At 36.4% G+C, this 19,054-nt stretch overlaps 1 protein-coding gene across 1 annotated transcript; it reads right to left on the minus strand.

Moving 5' to 3' along the window:
* Positions 1-7,359: 7,359 nt before the first annotated feature.
* Positions 7,360-8,298, minus strand: LOC125168796 (olfactory receptor 4S2-like). The gene has a single exon (XM_047864157.1). The coding sequence runs from the start codon at positions 8,296-8,298 to the stop codon at positions 7,360-7,362; it is 939 nt and encodes a 312-aa protein (XP_047720113.1).
* Positions 8,299-19,054: the final 10,756 nt, after the last annotated feature.

Here is a 19,054-nt window from a genome sequence, read left to right on the forward strand (position 1 = left end):
CTACCAACTCCAGTCCCTTCAAAATGAAACATGTCAGGCCCTATCTTCCCCATATTCACAGAAATCATCCTGAAGAACTATCATAAGTGAGGTTTTTCCTAACTTCATTTCAGGAGTGACAGGATTCAAAATTTTGGAAGGTTCTTTTAATGGTTTGGTACTTACTGAAGATCCATAAGACAGAAAAACCTTCTCTGATTGAGACTGTTCAAGAATGTCTCATCCTGCAAGTATGAGATGATGAAGTCATCTTCTAAATGTCCAGTTCATAGTTGGGTTTAAAAATACCTGTGGACATGAAACAAAAGAAGAAATAGTTTGTCCACCATGGTTAAGGCCGGCTGTATATGATCACCATGTTTCCCTAACACCTTTCCTTACTAGAAGCTTCTGCTTCTTACCACTATTCTTTGAGTATTTTACATAATCATTCTTATTATTATATCTACCTCATAGTTTCAAAAAATAGAGTGGTTTATGTAAATATTCTAACACCATTATTCCACCTACCAGTTGCTAGTGACAGTCTTGGTGTAGTCAAGGACTATAGAGGGGGTAGAGGTGCCTCTTCCCCCATCCACAACAGAAAGCTTTGTTTCTATATTTTGGTATATATCAGTTCCTTCCCTGATGTAACAATGAGCTAACTAGCATCATGGATTTTGACTAAGAAAATCAATTCTCTGGAGGCCAGGGCCAGCCAGTTAGGAATCAAAACACTGAGGGAATAATTTAAAAGTTGATGTGTTCTTCATCCAAGGAACACAGAATCACAATATCTGAATTTTCCAGAACAAGTAAGGAAAATAGCTCACTTCCCTAAGTTATAACTACAAAATGTTATGATGTGGGATATGCTCTCTAAACTATGATGTGTAGTTCCAATTCACTTAGAGATGTTGGATCCTTAGGAAAATGGAGATCTATCAAAATCTAATACTGCCTGAATTACTTGAACAGTTTAGTGATGTTTGCAATAAAGATCTTAAGTAATAACTCCTTAAAATCTCTAACTTTTATTCAATGTCTTCTTCATGTGCTTAGCTACTATATGTCAGTCATGGTAGCAGGCACCAGGCATATAATGATGAGCAAGAGAGGAACTGTCCCTATTTCCCTAAATCAACCTATAAATGATTCTCCACCTATGAATACACAAACACTTGCCTATACCTCTCATCTAGAAATGTTCTCTGAAAACTTTAGGTAGGTAAGGTAGATGATAGATAGATGGATGGATGGACAGATATATAGATAGATGATAGATAGATGATGATTATGATAGAAAGAGAAAGAAAGAAAGAAAGAAAGAAAGAAAGAAAGAAAGAAAGAAAGAAGGAAAGAAAAAGAATTTTAGGTTCTATCTCAATTTTATTCTATCAGCTTGATCTCCATCTCTTATCTTTCAGATATTTTTCCTCCTAAAATTATCTTTATATTAAACTCTCTGTTTGTAAAGTAAGGATGACTGAGTTACCTTTAGTAAAGTTGCAGGATACAAAGTTAATATGAAGAAATTGGTTTCATTTATGTACACTAATAACAAATACCAGAAAGAGAAGTTTAAAAATTATCCCACTTACAACCATGCCAAAAAGAATAAAATATCTAGAAACAAACTTAACCAAAGCTGTTAAACAACTATACTCTGAAAATTATAAAACACTGATCAAAGAAATTGAAGACAACACAAACAAGTGGAAAGATATTCTACACTCATGGATTGGAAGAATTGATGTTAAAATGGCCTTACTATCCAAAGAAATGTACAGATTCAATGCAATCCCTATCAAAATACCAACAGGATTTTTTCACAGAACTAGCAAAAATAATCCTAAAATGTGTATGGAAGCAAAAAAGACCATGAATAGCTAAATAAATCTTGAGAAAGGAAAACAAAGCTAGAAGTATCACAATGCCATATTTAACTATGTACTATAAAGTGACAATAATTAAAAACAGTATGGTACTGGAACAAAAGTAGACACATAGATCAATGGAACAAGATAGAGAGCCCAGAAATAGACTCACATTTATACAATTAATCCATGACAAAGGAGGCAAGAGTGTACAATGAGGAAAAGACTGTCTCTTCAACAAATGGTGCTGGGAAGACTGGACAGGTACATGCATAAGAATGAAACTGGACCACTTTCTTATACCATACATAAAAATAAATTAAATATGGGTAAAAACTTAAATGTGACACCCCAAATCATAAAACTCCTGAAAAGAACATAGGCAGTAATTTCTTTGACATCAGCCACAGCAATATTTTTCAAGATATGTCTCCTCAGGCAAGAGAAACAAAAGCAAAAATAAACTGTTAGGACTACATCAAAATAAAAAGTTTCTACACAGCAAAGGAAACAGTCAATAAAGCATAAAGGCAACCTACTGAATGGAAGACAATATTTACAAATGATATATCCAATAAGGAGTTAATATCCAAAACATATTAAGAAAGAACTTAATACAATTCAACATCAAAAATAATAACAAATAACCCAATTTAAAAATGGGCAGAGGATCTGAATAGACACTTTTCCAAAGATAACAATTGGGCAACAGACACATGAAGAGATGCTCAACATCACTAATCATCAGGGAAATGAAAATCAAAGCCACAATGAGATATCACCTTATACCTGTCAGAGTGGCTAAAATCAAAAAGACAAGAAATAGCAAGTATTGGTAAAGATATGGAGAAAAAGGAAACTTTATGCATTGTTGGTGGGAATGTAAATTGGTGCAACCACTGTGGAAAACAACATGGATGTAACAAAAAATTAAAAACAGAAATACCATATGGTCCAGTAATTCTGATACTGATATCTGATACTGGATATCAAAAGGATATATGCACCTGTATATTTATTGCAGTATTATATACAATAGCTAAGATATGGAAGCAACCCAAGTGCCCACAGATAGATGAATGGATAAAAAAAAAAAGGATGTAGTATATAGCTACAATAGAATACTATTCAGCCATAAAAAAAGAATGAGATCTTGCCATTTGTAACAACATGTATGGATTTAGAGGGTATTATGCTAAGTGAAATAAGACAAGGAAAGACAAATGCCATATGATATTACTTACATGTGGAATCTAAAAAAACTAACTAACTAAACAAACAAACAAACAAACAAACAGAAACAGACCCATAAATACAGGGAACAAACTAATTGGTTTCCAAAAGGAAGGAAGTTTTAGGGATTGGCAAAATAAGTTAAAGGGATTGGGAGATACAGGTTTCCAGTTATGGAATATATAAATCACAGGGATAAAAGATACAGCATAGGGAATATAGTTAATGGTATTGTAACAGTGTAAAATGACAGACAATAGCTATGCCAGTGAAGAGCATAGCATAATGTATAGACTTATTGAATCACTATGGTTCACATGTGAAACTAATGTGACATTGTGTGTCAATCAGATTTCAATTTTAAAGAGAGGGAAACATGGAGGAAAATTAAATACATATTACTAAATGAAAGAAGCCAATCTGAAAGGCTACCTACTGTTTCATTCCAACTATATGACATTCTGGAAAAGGTAAAACTATGGAGTCAGTAAAAAGATCAGTGGTTGCCAGGGCTTGGGGTTTGGGGATTGGGAAAGGGAAAGATGAAAAGGCAGAGCACAGAGGATTTTTAGGGCAGTGAAACTACTCTGTATAATAATATACTGATGGATACATATCATTATACATTTTTCCAAGCCCACGAAATATGCAACAGTAAGCGTAAATCATAATGTAAACTAGACTTTGGGTGATTATGATATGCTGTAACAAATATATCACTCTGTTGGGGAACACTGATAATGAGGGGAGTTATGCATGTGTTGGGGCAGGAAGTATATGAGAAATCCTAGTACCTTTCCTTTAATTTTTCTGTGAACCCAAAAACTGCTCTAGGAAAATTTAGTCTTAATTTTTAAAAAATCAGGAGAAAGAAAATCTCTCTCCTTTCAGGTGTCTGTATCTACTCTCTGCCATTGCCTTCAGGCACAAAGGTATTAACAGCTCTCCTGCTCCTTACCCTTGGTTATATGCTGTCCCATGTGACTCCTCCATATCTACAATTTTATAGACAGTCCCCCTGTGAATTTCTCTTTGTGAATTATCCTATCTTGAGTGTGTCATCAGCTTTCTGATAAGAGTCCTAAATGATAACAGTTTTCGATAAATGTGACGTTAAACCCATCAACTTGCTCCATCCTATTGCCTATACCTTTATAATTAAGATGCTTCATCATCATCTTAAATAATATAAATTCCCACTCTCTCTCTGTTTTCCAAAGCCTCCCTTCCTGGGGCTTCTATCCTTCTGCTTTCATCCATTTCTATTGCCCCCTATGCCTGCTTCACAGCTCTCATCTTAAAAGTGCTTTTGGCCACCCCTGCATTGATTTCTTGAGCCTATCTCCTCTTAGTTGTTTTTCCTGGGACACATCCTCCCATACTTTCAAAGAAAGTGTACCTATAGAGTAAATTTTATAAATCTTTGCATGACTGAAAATGTGTTATTCTACTTTCACACCAGATTGATGGTTTTGTTCTATATAGAATTCTTGCCTGAGAATCAGTTTCAGTCACTTTTCCACTGTATTGAAGGGACCAGCGTTGTTATTGAATACTCTAGTGCCTTTCGGATTTTGCATACTTTTTTGCGGCCTGTATTTTTTCTCTCTGAATAATTTTATGATCTTATCAATCTCTAGGGTAATAAAATTTCATAATAATGTGCCTTAGTTTTCTCATCACTAGGGTAGGCACTCAGTACATCCTTTGTATCTGGAGACTTAAACCCTCCTGCTCTGAGTTTTCTTTTCATTGTTTCTTTTAAATTCTTCCCCTCTGTCTTCTCTGTTCTCCTGGGACAAATATGAGTTAAGTGTTTTACCTCTGACTTGAATTTTCATATTCAGTTGTTTGGAGGTGACTGGATGGCTCATTTGGTTAAGCATCCAGGTCAGGTCATGATCTCACAGTTTGTGAGATCGTGTCCCAAGTTGGGCTCTCTGCTGACAGTGCAGAGCCTGCTTGGGATTCTCTCTCTCTCCCTCTGCCCCCTCCTGCTCATTCTCTCTCTCTCTCTCTCTCTCTCTCTCTCTCTCTCTCTCTCTCTCTCTCAAAACAAATAAATAAACATTAAAACAAAAAGATATCAATGGTTTTTACAGTGAATTTGTGTTATCTCTGATTCCAAAATTCCCTTTTGCCTTCCTAACAGCTCATGTTTTACTTCAACTACCTTATGTATATTAAAGACTTAGGCACCAAAACTTTGACCAAAGGCAGAGATCAACAGAGCAGAGCTTACTGACTGCTGGGCTTCTGATCTAGGTTCTAGCAGAGAGGCAGCCATTCCATTTGTGATCTCCAAAGGAAGAATGTGAAAGACTTTTCTCTAACATAGTTTAATTTCTTAATGCAAAGATGTCAGTATTCTGTTTGTGAAGTGTATGCCTGTGTGAGCATCTGAGAGTGAGGGGTGAAAAGAAAAGGTGGTAGACTGAACCATTCCTTTCTCTTAATTGCCCTATAACTAGCCCTGAACCCCACTATCATCCTTGCCTGGTGCCCTGGCATCTCAAACATGTCAGGGATTCTGGGAGATAAATCTGTCTATTTCTCCTCAATATTCCTCTCAGTTGCTACTTTCATGTTAGCCTTCTCTCCTCTGCCTTATCAGTTACCCTGCCTTTGTCTTGTCTTTTCCAAACATATGTTGAAATCTTTTGTCTGCATCTAACTTCTGTCCTATTCGTGAGTCTAAACTTTTTTCTCGTTTGTTGTTATTGTTATTTTATTTAGATCTTAGGAGGAAAAAGGAAAACTCATGTAGCCCACAATTTTAAATATAAGTTCAGTATATATTTGTTATTTTTTAAAAGGATAGAATGATCCTTTTTCACAGAGGAAAGGTAATATGAAAAATAACTATAGGGAAATCCAACAAAAGGTTAGTGGTGGTATTTTAATATTTTAATGGGGTCACCATAAATAATGTCGTCTCTGTTACTAAGGGAAAAAAGAAACAGTGGATACTGGGATAACAACAGGTAGACCCTGTCACAAATAGGTATTGTGCATCCAGCTCTGTGCCATACATAGGGAGTAGAAAAAAGGTAAGATATGTTATTTATATCATTAATAAATTACAGAAATGAGGTAAAATCCAGTAAGGGAGAAAAAACTGGGAAAAAATGTCTGATACCATTTTATAAACCATATGGAGGTGTGCTTAAGGCACACAGAAAACAGATGTTGGATGAAAACAATCAGGGAAGAATTCTTGAAAGATATAGAGATATAGAAACAAGATCTAAAAAGTTCCTCAGAATAAAATTGCTTTTCTGAAGTACTGAGACCATCCAGCTATCCTCTGACCTTACTCAGAACACAACAGAAAAGAATCTATTCTGTCCCTTTCAAAAATTGAAAATAAATTTAACCAAAAATGTATAATATATCTCCTTGACTTAGTCATTGCAATAGTTCAAATGTCAATTCATTTTAGTTGTTTTAATTAGTCTGTTCTATGTATTGCAAAAATAAAAGTAGGATAACTTTTAGTACAATTAATATACTACTAGGATTATAGAGAGTATTCAAATTTTCCAACAGGATCTTTAAAAAATTGCTCCACACAAAATATGTAAAATGTACCACTTTTCCCCCTGTAAAGAAACAATCCTTTGGGCAGTTTATGAATGTACACTAACCTCTTAATTGTATGCAGCGTATATTTCTATGTATGCATTTTCACTGCATTCTATGTATGTATTATCGTTATCTCTTTATGAATCCATTTCCCCTACTAGATTATACGGTATTTGTGGGGAAAGACTAGGAAAGGAAAAAAAAAGGAAAAAAAAGAAGGAAGGAAAGAAAGAAAGGAGGAGGGAGGAAGAGAGGGAAGGGAGGGAGACTGGGAGACAAGGAGGCAGTTTCTGGGAAGTTAGCCTTCTGTTTTTAAGAGAAATGGTCAGATTCCTCAGAGATCTTTCTCTTGTAACATCATTCTACATTGTTGAATTATAGTTTAAGAAAGCTTAATTTGAATTGAAGGGACATAAAGCAGTTAAAGAGATACTGGCTCAGAGTGTTTACTCTCCTACTCTAAAAGTAAGAGAGGATAAACCTTGACAGTATAGAAACCTAGACAGTATAGAAAGGCTTAAGTTTAGCCCACCTAAACATAGAAAAAAGAGTCTCAAATTATTCCTGGTTAAATGAAAAGTACAAGATAATTGAATTTTAAGGACTATTCCTTAAAAATCATTAATAAGTTACAGATAATTGAAGGTATTAGCTTATTCTCTGATTTTGCAATTCTGACAAGCTATCCCTTCCCCTTTTCCTTCAAGGAGACCTTGCGACTCCATATCCGTTTCATGGCATTCTTTACATCCTCATTCCTCAGAGTATAGATGAGTGGGTTTAGCATTGGGGTAATGGTAGTATAAAACACAGACACAGCCTTATCCAGTGGGAAAGTAGTGGAGGGACGGAGATAAATAAATATACAAGGGACAAAGAAGAAAGTTACTACAGTGAAATGAGACCCACAGGTAGAGAGAGCCTTGCGCCGGCTCTCTGAAGACCGCTTACGAAGACTAAACAGAATGACCATGTAGGAGGCCAGAAGAATGAGGAAACACCCCAGAGAGATGAGACCACTGTTGGCAACCACCAACATATTTACCAGGGTTGTATCAGCACAGGCAAGCTTTAGGACTGGGTGGACATCACAAAAGTAGTGGTCAATGACCTGATCATTGCAGAAAGGCAGCCGAAAGGTCAGAAGGGTCTGAACAAAGGAATGACCCAGGGCTCCTAACCAGGACAATGATGCCAGAACAATACAAACATTGGCACTCATGATGGTAGTATAACGGAGAGGTTGGCAGATGGCAGCATAACGGTCGAAAGCCATAACAGTCAAAACAAAAATCTCCGCACACCCAAAAAAGTGGAAGGTAAACATCTGAGTTACACAGCCCCAGTAGGAAATGGTCTTTTTCTCAGAAATAAAGTCTGCAATCATCTTGGGTGCTGTGGCTGAGGAATAGGCAATGTCCACAAAGGACAGGTTACTGAGGAAGAAATACATGGGCGTTTGGAGCTGGGGATCAGAAAAGACCGTAAGCAAAATGAGCAGATTTCCCACCATGATCACGATGTAGAAGAGGAGAAATAAGGCAAAGAACATCAGTTGCATTCCAGGATCTTGGGAAAGTCCTAGGAATATAAATTCAGTGACATTATTAGCCACTTCCATGGGACCCAGATGGTACTGGCTTGGTGGCTCTGGTTCTCTGCAAAAATAAATAAATATAAACCACTGTAAGCATGGTACAGCCTAAAGGAGAAGTCTTATTAAAATATTTAAGTGATGCTAAATATAGGAGAGTAAACTTCATATTTCTTGAGCATAGTCAATTTTCTTACCACATTATTGACTCACATTTGGTTTCTGTTACACTCAGACCTATAGTTCTTTTCTCTCAAATAATAATCTAGAGAATATGACGATTTTTTATTGGATTTAATGTTGTTCCCTAATCCTCCCTCTCTCTGTCTCTCTCTCTCTCGTATTGCCAGAAATTCTCTTTCAGATGGAAAATTTTAAATCAATTATTAAATAAATTTTTGAGGCTTAAGGTAAATATAAGAAGTCAGAATCCGAGATTTGATGCCAAATTTCTTAGATGGATCTTTTTTAACATAATGTACAGAGATCAACTTTAGAAGAATAACATTCTACTTAATCAAATGATAGACTGTTTTTAGTTTCTAAATTAAGTTGGGAGTTTCAATACAATTAAAGATTAAGTCATTTTTAGTGATGAACAACAGCAGAAACAGAGGTCTCCTGCTTACCAAAAACCCATGCTTATAAGTAACATCCTGGGAGTTTGAGTCCTAAGACTTGGTATCCATGTGAAAATTTCATTTTGCTTGTCAGTAAGGAATACGTGAAGAGTGGTCAACCTATACAGAGAAATGTTTTTCTCTATGTTGCTCTAAAGAGTTGAAAAGCTAAAACATACTGAGGCCCCTATCATTCTCAATCCCTTTGCCTTGAAATAGCCTTCTGTCCTTGTAATCATAGGTAAGAATCAGTAGTTAAATTTCCATACAGAAAAATCTGTAAATGGTAGTTAAAGAATAAGTCTAACACCATTTTACAAACTATACACAGGGATGCTCAGGGAATACAGATAAAAATATTGAGTAAAAATTATCAGGGAAAAATTCTTGAAAGAGATAAATCATAAGACAGGATCTAAAGAAGTTCCTCAGAATAAAAAATGGCTTTTCTGAAGCATTGCAAATTACTAGCTATCTTTCATCTTTGCTAGGAACACCTTTTTTCTGCCTGGATAGTGAAAGCTGAGTGATTTAAGTTTGAACACCCCCACCAAATGGAATACTTTAAGTAAATCTATTTTCTCAATCTCAGTCTTCTCATTTATAAAAGATGGGTAACAAAAATTATTTTACTTCACAGAACTGTTACAGAAATAAAATTAGATCATTTGTGTAACTTTTTTTGTATTTATGAGGTGGTTTACTTTGTCATTTGAGTCAGTGAAGTGTGGGATCTTTTTAGTAAGTAGAAGTTTTCATTTGATCTATTCATTATATAAAAATTATATAGAAAATATTAAAATTTATCCATAATTTTATTCCTGAGATAATAAACGATAATATCTGTCCATCTCCATGGTAGACATATTATTAATAGTGGTGATACCGGTAGTAAATATCTACTAAGCACTTTACTATGTGCAGGATTATATGCTAAACTATTAGCATATGTTACCCCATCTATCCTCACAGCAACATTTTAATTTCTATCTCCATTTTAAGGAGCACAAAATTTTGAAGAGATTAGGTAAATTATCTAGTAAAACACAGTCAGTGAAGAGGCTGGTATTTGAATTGAGACATTCTGATTCCAAAACCCACACAACACTCATCCCCCTAAATAAATAATAGGTAGAACAATAAGTGAAAAGATGATAATGATAGATGATAGATAGATAGATAGATAGATAGATAGATGATCGATGAAAGAAAGAACTAGAGATAGAAAAAGAAAGAAAGATAAACTTCTCATGAAAAGGAATTCCTTTTTTTAAAAAATCAACTGTGCTCTTATGGTGTAAAGTCCTTTGATTAGAGGATATGCTCCAAGTCCTTAACATCTTTGAATATTCTGACACTACAACAGCAAAGCCAAAATGTTCTCAGTCATAACCAAATGGCAGAATCATAAGGGTTGAAAATCATTTAGGTAATAATAGAAAATTTCTATTGTAGTTACTATTGTCTAAGTGGTAATAATTCATTTAATCCTCATAACATTCTTACAGTGTAGGCTATCATCATTATCCCCACTTCAGAGATGAGGAAACTGAAGCACAGAGAAAGTGCATAACTTGCCCAAGGTCACAGAGCTAGGTAATTGACAGAGTTGGTATTGGAACCTAGGCAAAAGGACTTTAAAGTTTATTTTATTTTTTTATTAATTTTATTTTTTTTAATGTACATCCAAGTTAGCATATAGTGCAACAATGATTTCAGGAGTAGATTCCTTAGTGCCCCTTACCCATTTACCCCATCCCCCCTCCCACAACCCCTCCAGTAACCCTCTGTTTGTTCTCCATATTTAAGAGTCTCTTATGTTTTTGTCCCCCTCCCTGTTTTTATATTATTTTTGTTTCTCTTTCCTTATGTTCATCTGTTTTGTCTCTTAAAGTTCTCATATGATGCATACTCCTGGAGCTGTGGGACCGTGGGCATAAAGTCAGCATGCCTTCTTTCTCATTTAAAAGTCTTAAAATTTCTGTAATAGCCAAAAGACTCCTTTTCTGCTAATTGTGAAGGTTTTTTTTTGTTTTTTTGTTTTATTTTAAGTTTATTTATTTATTTTGAGAGAGAGAGTGGGGGAGGGGCAGAAAGAGAGGGAGGCAGAGAATCCCAATGCAGGGCTTGAACTCACGAACCATGAGAGAACCATGAGATCATGACCTGAGCTGAAGTCAAGACTTAGACTCTCAATGACTGAGCCACCCAGGCACCCCTAATTGTGAAATTTTGTAAAACTGTATCCAGTACTTTGAGGCAAACACTACATTTACAACTGGCAAGATCATCACAACATTCAGAGTTTGTGCCCAACTTTGCTTAAACTTACACTGAGGATGTCATAAGCGATGTGGTACTGATAATCTTGATGTTATTTCATTGACATGTGTTGCCAGAGGAGGGGAGGCCCGTATGTAAACCAGCAATCCCAGGTCTAGAGGAGAGTCGGAGACACATCTCCAGAGAAGGTCTTCACTGAGTGGAATGTTGGAAGGTGAATTAGAGTTAACCTGATGATGAAGAAGACTGCAGGGTGAGGGCACAGAAGACAGGGCAGGTCAGGAAGGACATTCTAGGCCTAATGGACTGGAATATATGAAGACAGTGTAAGTCATCATAGCATCCCCACTGGGGAATGCCAACAGGTTTGACATGATTCAACACAGAATACATGAAAGCAAGTGTCAGGAAGTGAGGCTAAAAAGGAAGAGGAGCTCAGATCATAGTCTTGTATGTTAAGTTGAGGAGTTGGAATTTATTGTGAATGATTTGGCAGATCATGAAGAAAGATCACTCTAGCAGCAGGAGGGCAGCAGGAGGGCAGCAGGAATAGGTGCTGAAGAGTAGCTGTTACAAAGAAGCCTGAAACCCAACTTTCCTAGGTTCAAATTCAAGCTCCCCTATTTGTTCACATTAGGACTTTAGGAAAGTTACTTAACTTCCCTTTCCTCAGTTTTCTCAAGCGTTAAATGTAGATAAAAATACCACACAGCACTGGGGCGCCTGGGTGGCTCAGTTGGTTAAGCTTCTGACTTCTGCTCAGGTTATGATCTCACAGTTTGTGAATTAGAGCCCCGCACAGGCTCTGTGCTGACAGCTTGAGGCCGGGAGCCTGCTTCAGATTCTGTGTCTCCCTCTCTCTCTGCCCCTCCCCCATTCACGCTCTGTCTCTCTTTCCTTCAAAAATAAATAAACATTAAAAAAATTTTTTTAAAGGAAATAGCACACAGCACATAATTGCTGTAAGGATTAGGTGTGTATCTTACGTAAAGCACTTATGTACATGGCACACTATAAGTGAACACATAATCATCATCCCCATCTTTGTGACCAGAGAATATGCTGACTGGAAGGAAGGAGAAAAGCCTGGATAGGAGTCATTGTAAGATGCTAAATTCCTTACTACATTCATCTCCTAATTCCCATTTATATGTATTTCCATGCTTTCCATTTTTACAAAACTTACCTACTGATGACACCCACTTTCTCAAATATATTCTTTGACTTAGAGTAGTAGCAGAAAATAGTGCATATTTTTTAATCACTTAAAGAGTTCAAGCAAGGATACCAAAGATGTTTGGGCAGCTACCGTATTCTTCTTGAGTAGTGACAATCTCAACTTTATCCGGGATCACCTCATAAGCTGATTAAGGTAATTCAAGTCTAAGACCAAGATCCTTCTACTATCTTTACTGGGAGAAAGAGAACAGGATTTAAAGATAGAACAACAGAGCCTGATTCAACAGCTCTGCCTCTTACAGGCTATGTGATCTTAACACCATTTTCCTTACTTCTATTAACTTCAGAGTCCTCTCCTGTGAAAGAATAATGCCACACATGGTAAGGATCAAATTAATTAATGGACACTAAAACAACAAGTTACCTGTAAAACTAAGTCATAATCATTTCAGTGAAAAAAATTCAGAAGCATCAGTATCCAATGTCTGAACACTGTGGACCAGGGCTTGTATGGGACTCATCAGCATTTCCACTGGTCTGTACAGGTTCTTAGGTCAAATTTTGTCTCTCAGATAATGCCAAAGAATATACACTAGTTATAATGGTACCTCTGCTGTTAAAGAAATAAGATCGGTCATTTATTTAACTCCATAAGCCCACTTGAATTATTTCAAATAAAATAAATAGCAAGACTGCAGTGCCCTGAAATTCTCTGAGAAAGAGATTTAGTCTTAGTTTCTTCTGTAAACAATTTGCAAAGAACAGGGATCAAATATTCTGTTTCTCCTTCCTAACACCAAGTTCCATCCCATGGCGAGTTCTTTGTGCAATAGTGTCCTTGACATCAATATCCCTCATAGAGACATGTACACAGAAAAGATGTATGTTTTCATGCCTCTGGTCATTTGACATCATTTTATTACCTGTAGATACTTTGAACTTTTACCTATAGAAAAATTCAAAGTCCTAATTTATCCTGTCCCTCTAATTGTCTACAATTGAGAAAGAAACTTACTAATTATGTGTGGAACTGAGAGATAAGGAATAATAATCTGAATAAGGCTTCAAAACAACTTGCAAATGTGTTAATGTAACACCATGTAGGTTATTTAAGGTACCATCCATATCATCTTCTATATTTCAGGCAACACCAATATTATTTATCCTTTCACTTAATAAATATTTACTGAGCACATTCTCTGTGTCTGGTGTTATGCCGTGAATATAAAAAAGATAAGTAAAACCCAATGCCTGACATAGTCATTCATTTTAGAGTAATATGTTTAAAAGGCCTTCTCAAATCCTCTTACATTGAACCATAACTTATGTAAAAAATTATACTTACATAGATAAAAAAATATTAGTGATTACTTGACTTTATTCCACTCATCTAACCATGAGTGAAACTAGTGAAGTGTAAGAGGAAATTGAATTATGTAGGCTGCACTGCTAGTGATAAAGCTAGAACTAAATTCCAACTGAAATAATATTGATACACACCTTAAACTACAGCAAACTATTTCCTAAATCACTTAAAAGAATTATTATAACAGATGTTGTAAGTGGATGAAGAATTTAATGATTTCTCTTTATCCCTGAATATGATTTGAATCAATGAAAATTGCCCTTACCTCTCACCCTGGTTGTTAACTTATCATTACAGATGGGAAACTTACTCTGGCTGTCTTCTTGAGTGTGGTCCCACGACATGGATTTGGACAACCTGAGATCTTCTTAGATCAATAAACCTTTCTGAGATGGAAATGTGATCTATATCTAGATATTCACGCTAAAAGATTGAAATGTGTACAGTGATGTTTCTCTTATGTGTGTGTTGCATTTCACAAGACGATTATGCCTACAGCTTGAGAAGAGGTCCTGTTTGTTCATTTGTTCTCTCCTTCTTTCTCTCAGGATTTTATGAGCTTATAGCCATGCCATGGCTTCTGATCTTGGTCTGTAAGACTTTATTTCTGTATTCCTGGCTGCCAGGAGAAAGAAACTGTCAGCAATCTTTATGCATCATCAGAGTCCTGAGGGAATGGCTGGCCAGGTGATTAGGTAGCATCTAGAGAGTATTATTAGGCAGGAAAGTACCAAGTATAATTCCCATTAAGTGACCCCTTGTAAAACCATATTGAAGGCTACTTGGTAAATTGCTAGTTAAAAATAAGCAGGCCACTTTTGCAGCTTTGCACAATTTACTCATAGCTAAAGTTGGGGCAAAGGAAACTTGGTGATGCTCAGTATCACTATATTGGACCACTAACCCAAGTATATTAGTTTATAAAACTATTAAAGTGTTTTCATTTAAAAATTCATTTTAAAAACTACTGAAGCTCAAGTACACAAGCAAAATGTTTAATTTAGTGACACAGTAAAGATACTGCCTCAGTCCTATTATTACATGCATGAGTTTCTAAGAACTCAGGTCAAGGGGGCTTGACAAAAATTGAGGATTACACCTCTGCCCTCTAGTATAAAATGTGTTATTGAATTGCAGCATGAACTTCCAGGTCATGCCTAAAGTTCTGTGTGTTTGAATGGCACAACCACAACAAGAGAAAATACAGTAATTCAAATAGCATTCACCTCAGTTAGGGTGCTTTTCTAAGGCAGAAAGGATGATCACATTGCAGCCTAGAAAGGCCTTTTGTTGTTGTCAGCAGCAGTTTATTGTCCCATGACTCTAGGTTATAAATAAAGGGGCTGTTCAGACAAGGAATGGCTAACTGTGAGCATACTGTTTTCACTGGGTTCCCCACTCAAATTCTTTTTGAGATGAAAAATTGTCATGTGCTTCTCTCTCTTTCTTCCTTATCTTTCTTTTCTTTCCTTTCTTCCTCCCTCCCTTTCTTCCTGCCTAAGTTCCTTCTTTTATTTCATTTCCTTCGTTCCTTTCTTTAAAAACACATTTAGCCAGACAAAGAAAGACAAGTGTTGTATGATTTCATTTATATGTGGAGTCTAAAAAAGCCAAACTTGTAGAAACAGAGAGTAGAATGGTAGTTACCAAGGGTGGGGGGTGGGAGAATTGGGGAGATGTTGTGAAGGGGAACAAGCTTACAACTAGAAGATCGATAAGTTCTAGAGATCTAATGCACAACATACCAACTGTAGTCAATAATTACTTCAAAACTGCTAAGAGATTAGATCTGAAATGTTCTTCCCACAGAAAAGAAATAATAATAATATGATGTGATAGAAGAGTTGGCCAAAGTTATAGTAGTAACCATGTTGCAATATATAAACATCAAACTAACATATTTTACACGTTAAAATCACAAAATGTTATAGGTCAATTATATCTCAATTTGGAAAAAAAAAAACCTTATCAAGAATTTATTGGTACTGGGCACCATGCCAGACACTCCAGATACAACAACCACTGAATAATGGGGCAGCCCAATGAGTGAGGGAACAAAAGTACAATAACTATGGTGTGTGCTATGCTGATGAAAGATAAGCACACCAAGCTATGAGAATTCATATGAGGACCAATAAATGAAACTCTACAAGGACAGGCTCAGAGATGACTTGCAAGAAAATAAGACTCTTAATCTGAGTACTAAAGGCAAGAAGTGGGTCACTAATTCTAGCACAGGCAGCAACATCTTCAGAGGCATGAAGATATGAGGAGAACAGCAAGTAGTTTACAGGCTCAAGCAACGCGACAGGACTGAAACCATAAGGGAGGACTGGGACCATGACTTGGTCTCAGAACAAGCGTAGTCAGTAGACCTGAGCCCAAGGTTTAGAGTGGTACTGTAGCCCAGTGAATAATGTGGGGACTCCTAGGCATTACCCTAGATTTTCTTGTCCCCACATATACTCTATGTCCCTACAGATTCCATGATAATATTTGTACCAGAGTCTAGGACAAGATACAACTTTCAGATAAGAAACTATATATCTGAAGAAAAAAAGAGGACAAGATTGATAGGGACAGGAAAGACTTATTCACTTAAGAGAGGAAGCAGACTGTACTGTGAGTGTTTACATTATAGATTTCACCATTTTCTCTAAGTAAAAGAATCTCACCAGGTGCTTTGTTTATGGGATAATTACAAAAAGCGTCTTGGAAACATAATAAGCATAAAGATAATAATAACTAAAAGTACAATAAATAAAAAATGGATAACTTAGATAAGCCTATTCATTAAGGAGAAACTACTGAAATGTAATCTAATAAAACAAATATAAATAAAATATGGAGTTTAGCTAATAGTATGCATCAGCTTTGGCTCATTAGTTCTGACAAATATGCCGTATCATGTAAGATGTTAACAATAGGAGAAATGGTGCAAGCTGTACAGAAACTCTGTACTATCTTTGTAACTTTTCTATACATTTAATTAACCAGAACATTTCAAAAACACTTAAAATGTGATTTTTTAACATAATTTTGAGAGTGCACATATTGCCCAATATGACATTTCGTGTCAAGGTTGGTTTCAATGTCAATGGGGGAGTTACCAGGGATTTTACTATCATATGGCATGGATCTGGAGTCAAAAACTCTTAATTCATCTTTCTGTCCTGTGATTCTTCAGGATCAAACAATTGTACAGTCTTCTTTCAGCCTCTGTTTCCCTTTTAACATAAAATATAATAGTACTGGTAACATAAGCAGTCAATACTTACTGAGTTCTGTCTTATGCAGAAATGCTTGTTAGAGCTTTACAAGTATTATTTTGTGTAGCTTTCCTGAGAACCTTATGCTCTGTACGCTATTATTGTCCTCACTGTATACTCAAAGGAGCATTGAGAGATTAAGTTCCTTGTGCCCTAGTAAGTGGTGAGCTGGGCATGATGAAGCTGTCTCACACCAGGGTCCACACTTCTGACTTACTCTCTCCTCTGTGCTCTATTCTCCCCAATTATCTGGACTTACATACTGTCTTAGAATGCTCTTCACATTCCTCTGGTGTTTATTGAGAGACTTCATAATTAGATATTTGGGCAGTCTGTTGATGTTTGGTGGAACACCCAAACGGCAAGATGTCTACCGCATTTCCAGGCACACAAGAGGCACTCTGGAAATAGTTGTTAAAATAATAAATGGATAATAGATTAATAATGAATTAATGAATAATGAGTGAATGAATATTAAAAGATCAAAAAAATCACCAGGAGTTGTTTATCAGAGGAATATCTCCCAGGAAATGTTTTCTATAAATGAAAAGTAAATGTGTGGCACTGGGGTTGCTCAGCCAGTTGTGTCTGACCAGCTCAGGTCATGATCTCACAGTGTCTGAGTTCAAACCCTACATCTGGCTCTCTGCTGTCAGCGCAGAGCTCTTCATATCCTCTGTTCCCCTCTCTCTCAGCTCCACCGCCACTCATTCTCTCTCTCTTTTTTTCTCTCTCCATCTCCCTCCCTCAAAAATAAACATTGAAAGAAAGAAAGAAAGAAAGAAAGAAAGAAAGAAAGAAAGAGAAAGAGGAAGAGAAAGAAAGAAAGAAAGAAAGAAAGAAAGAAAGAGAAAGAAAGAAAGAAAGAAAGAAAGAAAAGAAAAGAAAAGGAAAGGAAAGAAAAGAAAAGAAAAGAAAGAAAAGTATATATTGTGGTGGCATGCTGACTTCTCTCCAATAATACTTTGTAGTTTCTAGGGCCCTTAAAGGGAGAAATTTGACAAAGGGAAGTGGGATTTTGTCTTCTTTTTTTTTTAATTGTTTTTATTTTTTTGTTTTTAATGCTTATTTTTGAAAGAGAGAGAGAGAGAGAGAGAGAGAGAGAGAGAGCGAGCACAAGTGGGGAAGGGACAGAGAGAGAGAGGGAGACAGAATCCAAAACAGGCTCCAGGCTCTGAGCTGTCCACATAGATCCTGATGCAGGTCTCAAACTCATGAACTGTGACATCATGACCTGAGCCAAAGGCAGATGCTTAACTGACTAAGCCACCCAGGCACCCTGGAAGGAGGATTTTCTTACCACATTGGCCCATTCACAATGTGTACTTTGGAGCTAGTTTACAAATGTGAAATCTTACTTTCCATGTGTTCTGGAAATATTAAGTCAATAATCCTCTCATGATATGATAAACCAGGCTTGTCTTTGTCTCCTTTCAGTTATTTCAGTACCCCCTCAAAGGACCACATGATCTGGAAACAGGGGGCAGACCTACCCCAAATATCCATGGGACCCAGAGCAAGAATACAAATGCAGCCCAAATAACATATGGCTAACAGCTTTAAATCAAGGTGACAAAATTTAAATAAACTTAAATTTTCATACTCAGAGAACAATATTCTCATACTCTCATATTTGCTACAAAATCCTCAGACTCCTTGAATTTGTACACCAGAATGGTAGTGTGGAAAGAGCAAGCTTTGGCCCTTAGTCGCCAGCCCACCTCTTCTTCTGGCTCTAAAGCCCAACACAAGAGGTCTCTCATGTATGAATATGGACTCTGAAGCCCAGATTTCCAGGCTCTGTCCCCTACTTTACACACAGTGCCCTCAACCTGAAGGTTCCCATGCCAGTGATATGGTCTGTCCTCAGAGGGATGGACCCAAAGAAGAGTCTCAGGCAGGCCCTGGAAGTAGGCCCAAGGCATTTAAGAAGAGAACTCTGGAGATGATAGCAATTGTGTACAGTCTGAAAAATAGAAATGTTATCAACTTATTAATAAAGAGAATTTTAATATAGATAATGGATTAAGCAACTATTGGAGGATTAATAATGCAAAAGGAAACAC

Source organism: Prionailurus viverrinus, chromosome B3 (assembly GCF_022837055.1).
Source record: "Prionailurus viverrinus isolate Anna chromosome B3, UM_Priviv_1.0, whole genome shotgun sequence".
In the NCBI taxonomy this organism is placed as follows: domain Eukaryota; kingdom Metazoa; phylum Chordata; class Mammalia; order Carnivora; family Felidae; genus Prionailurus; species Prionailurus viverrinus.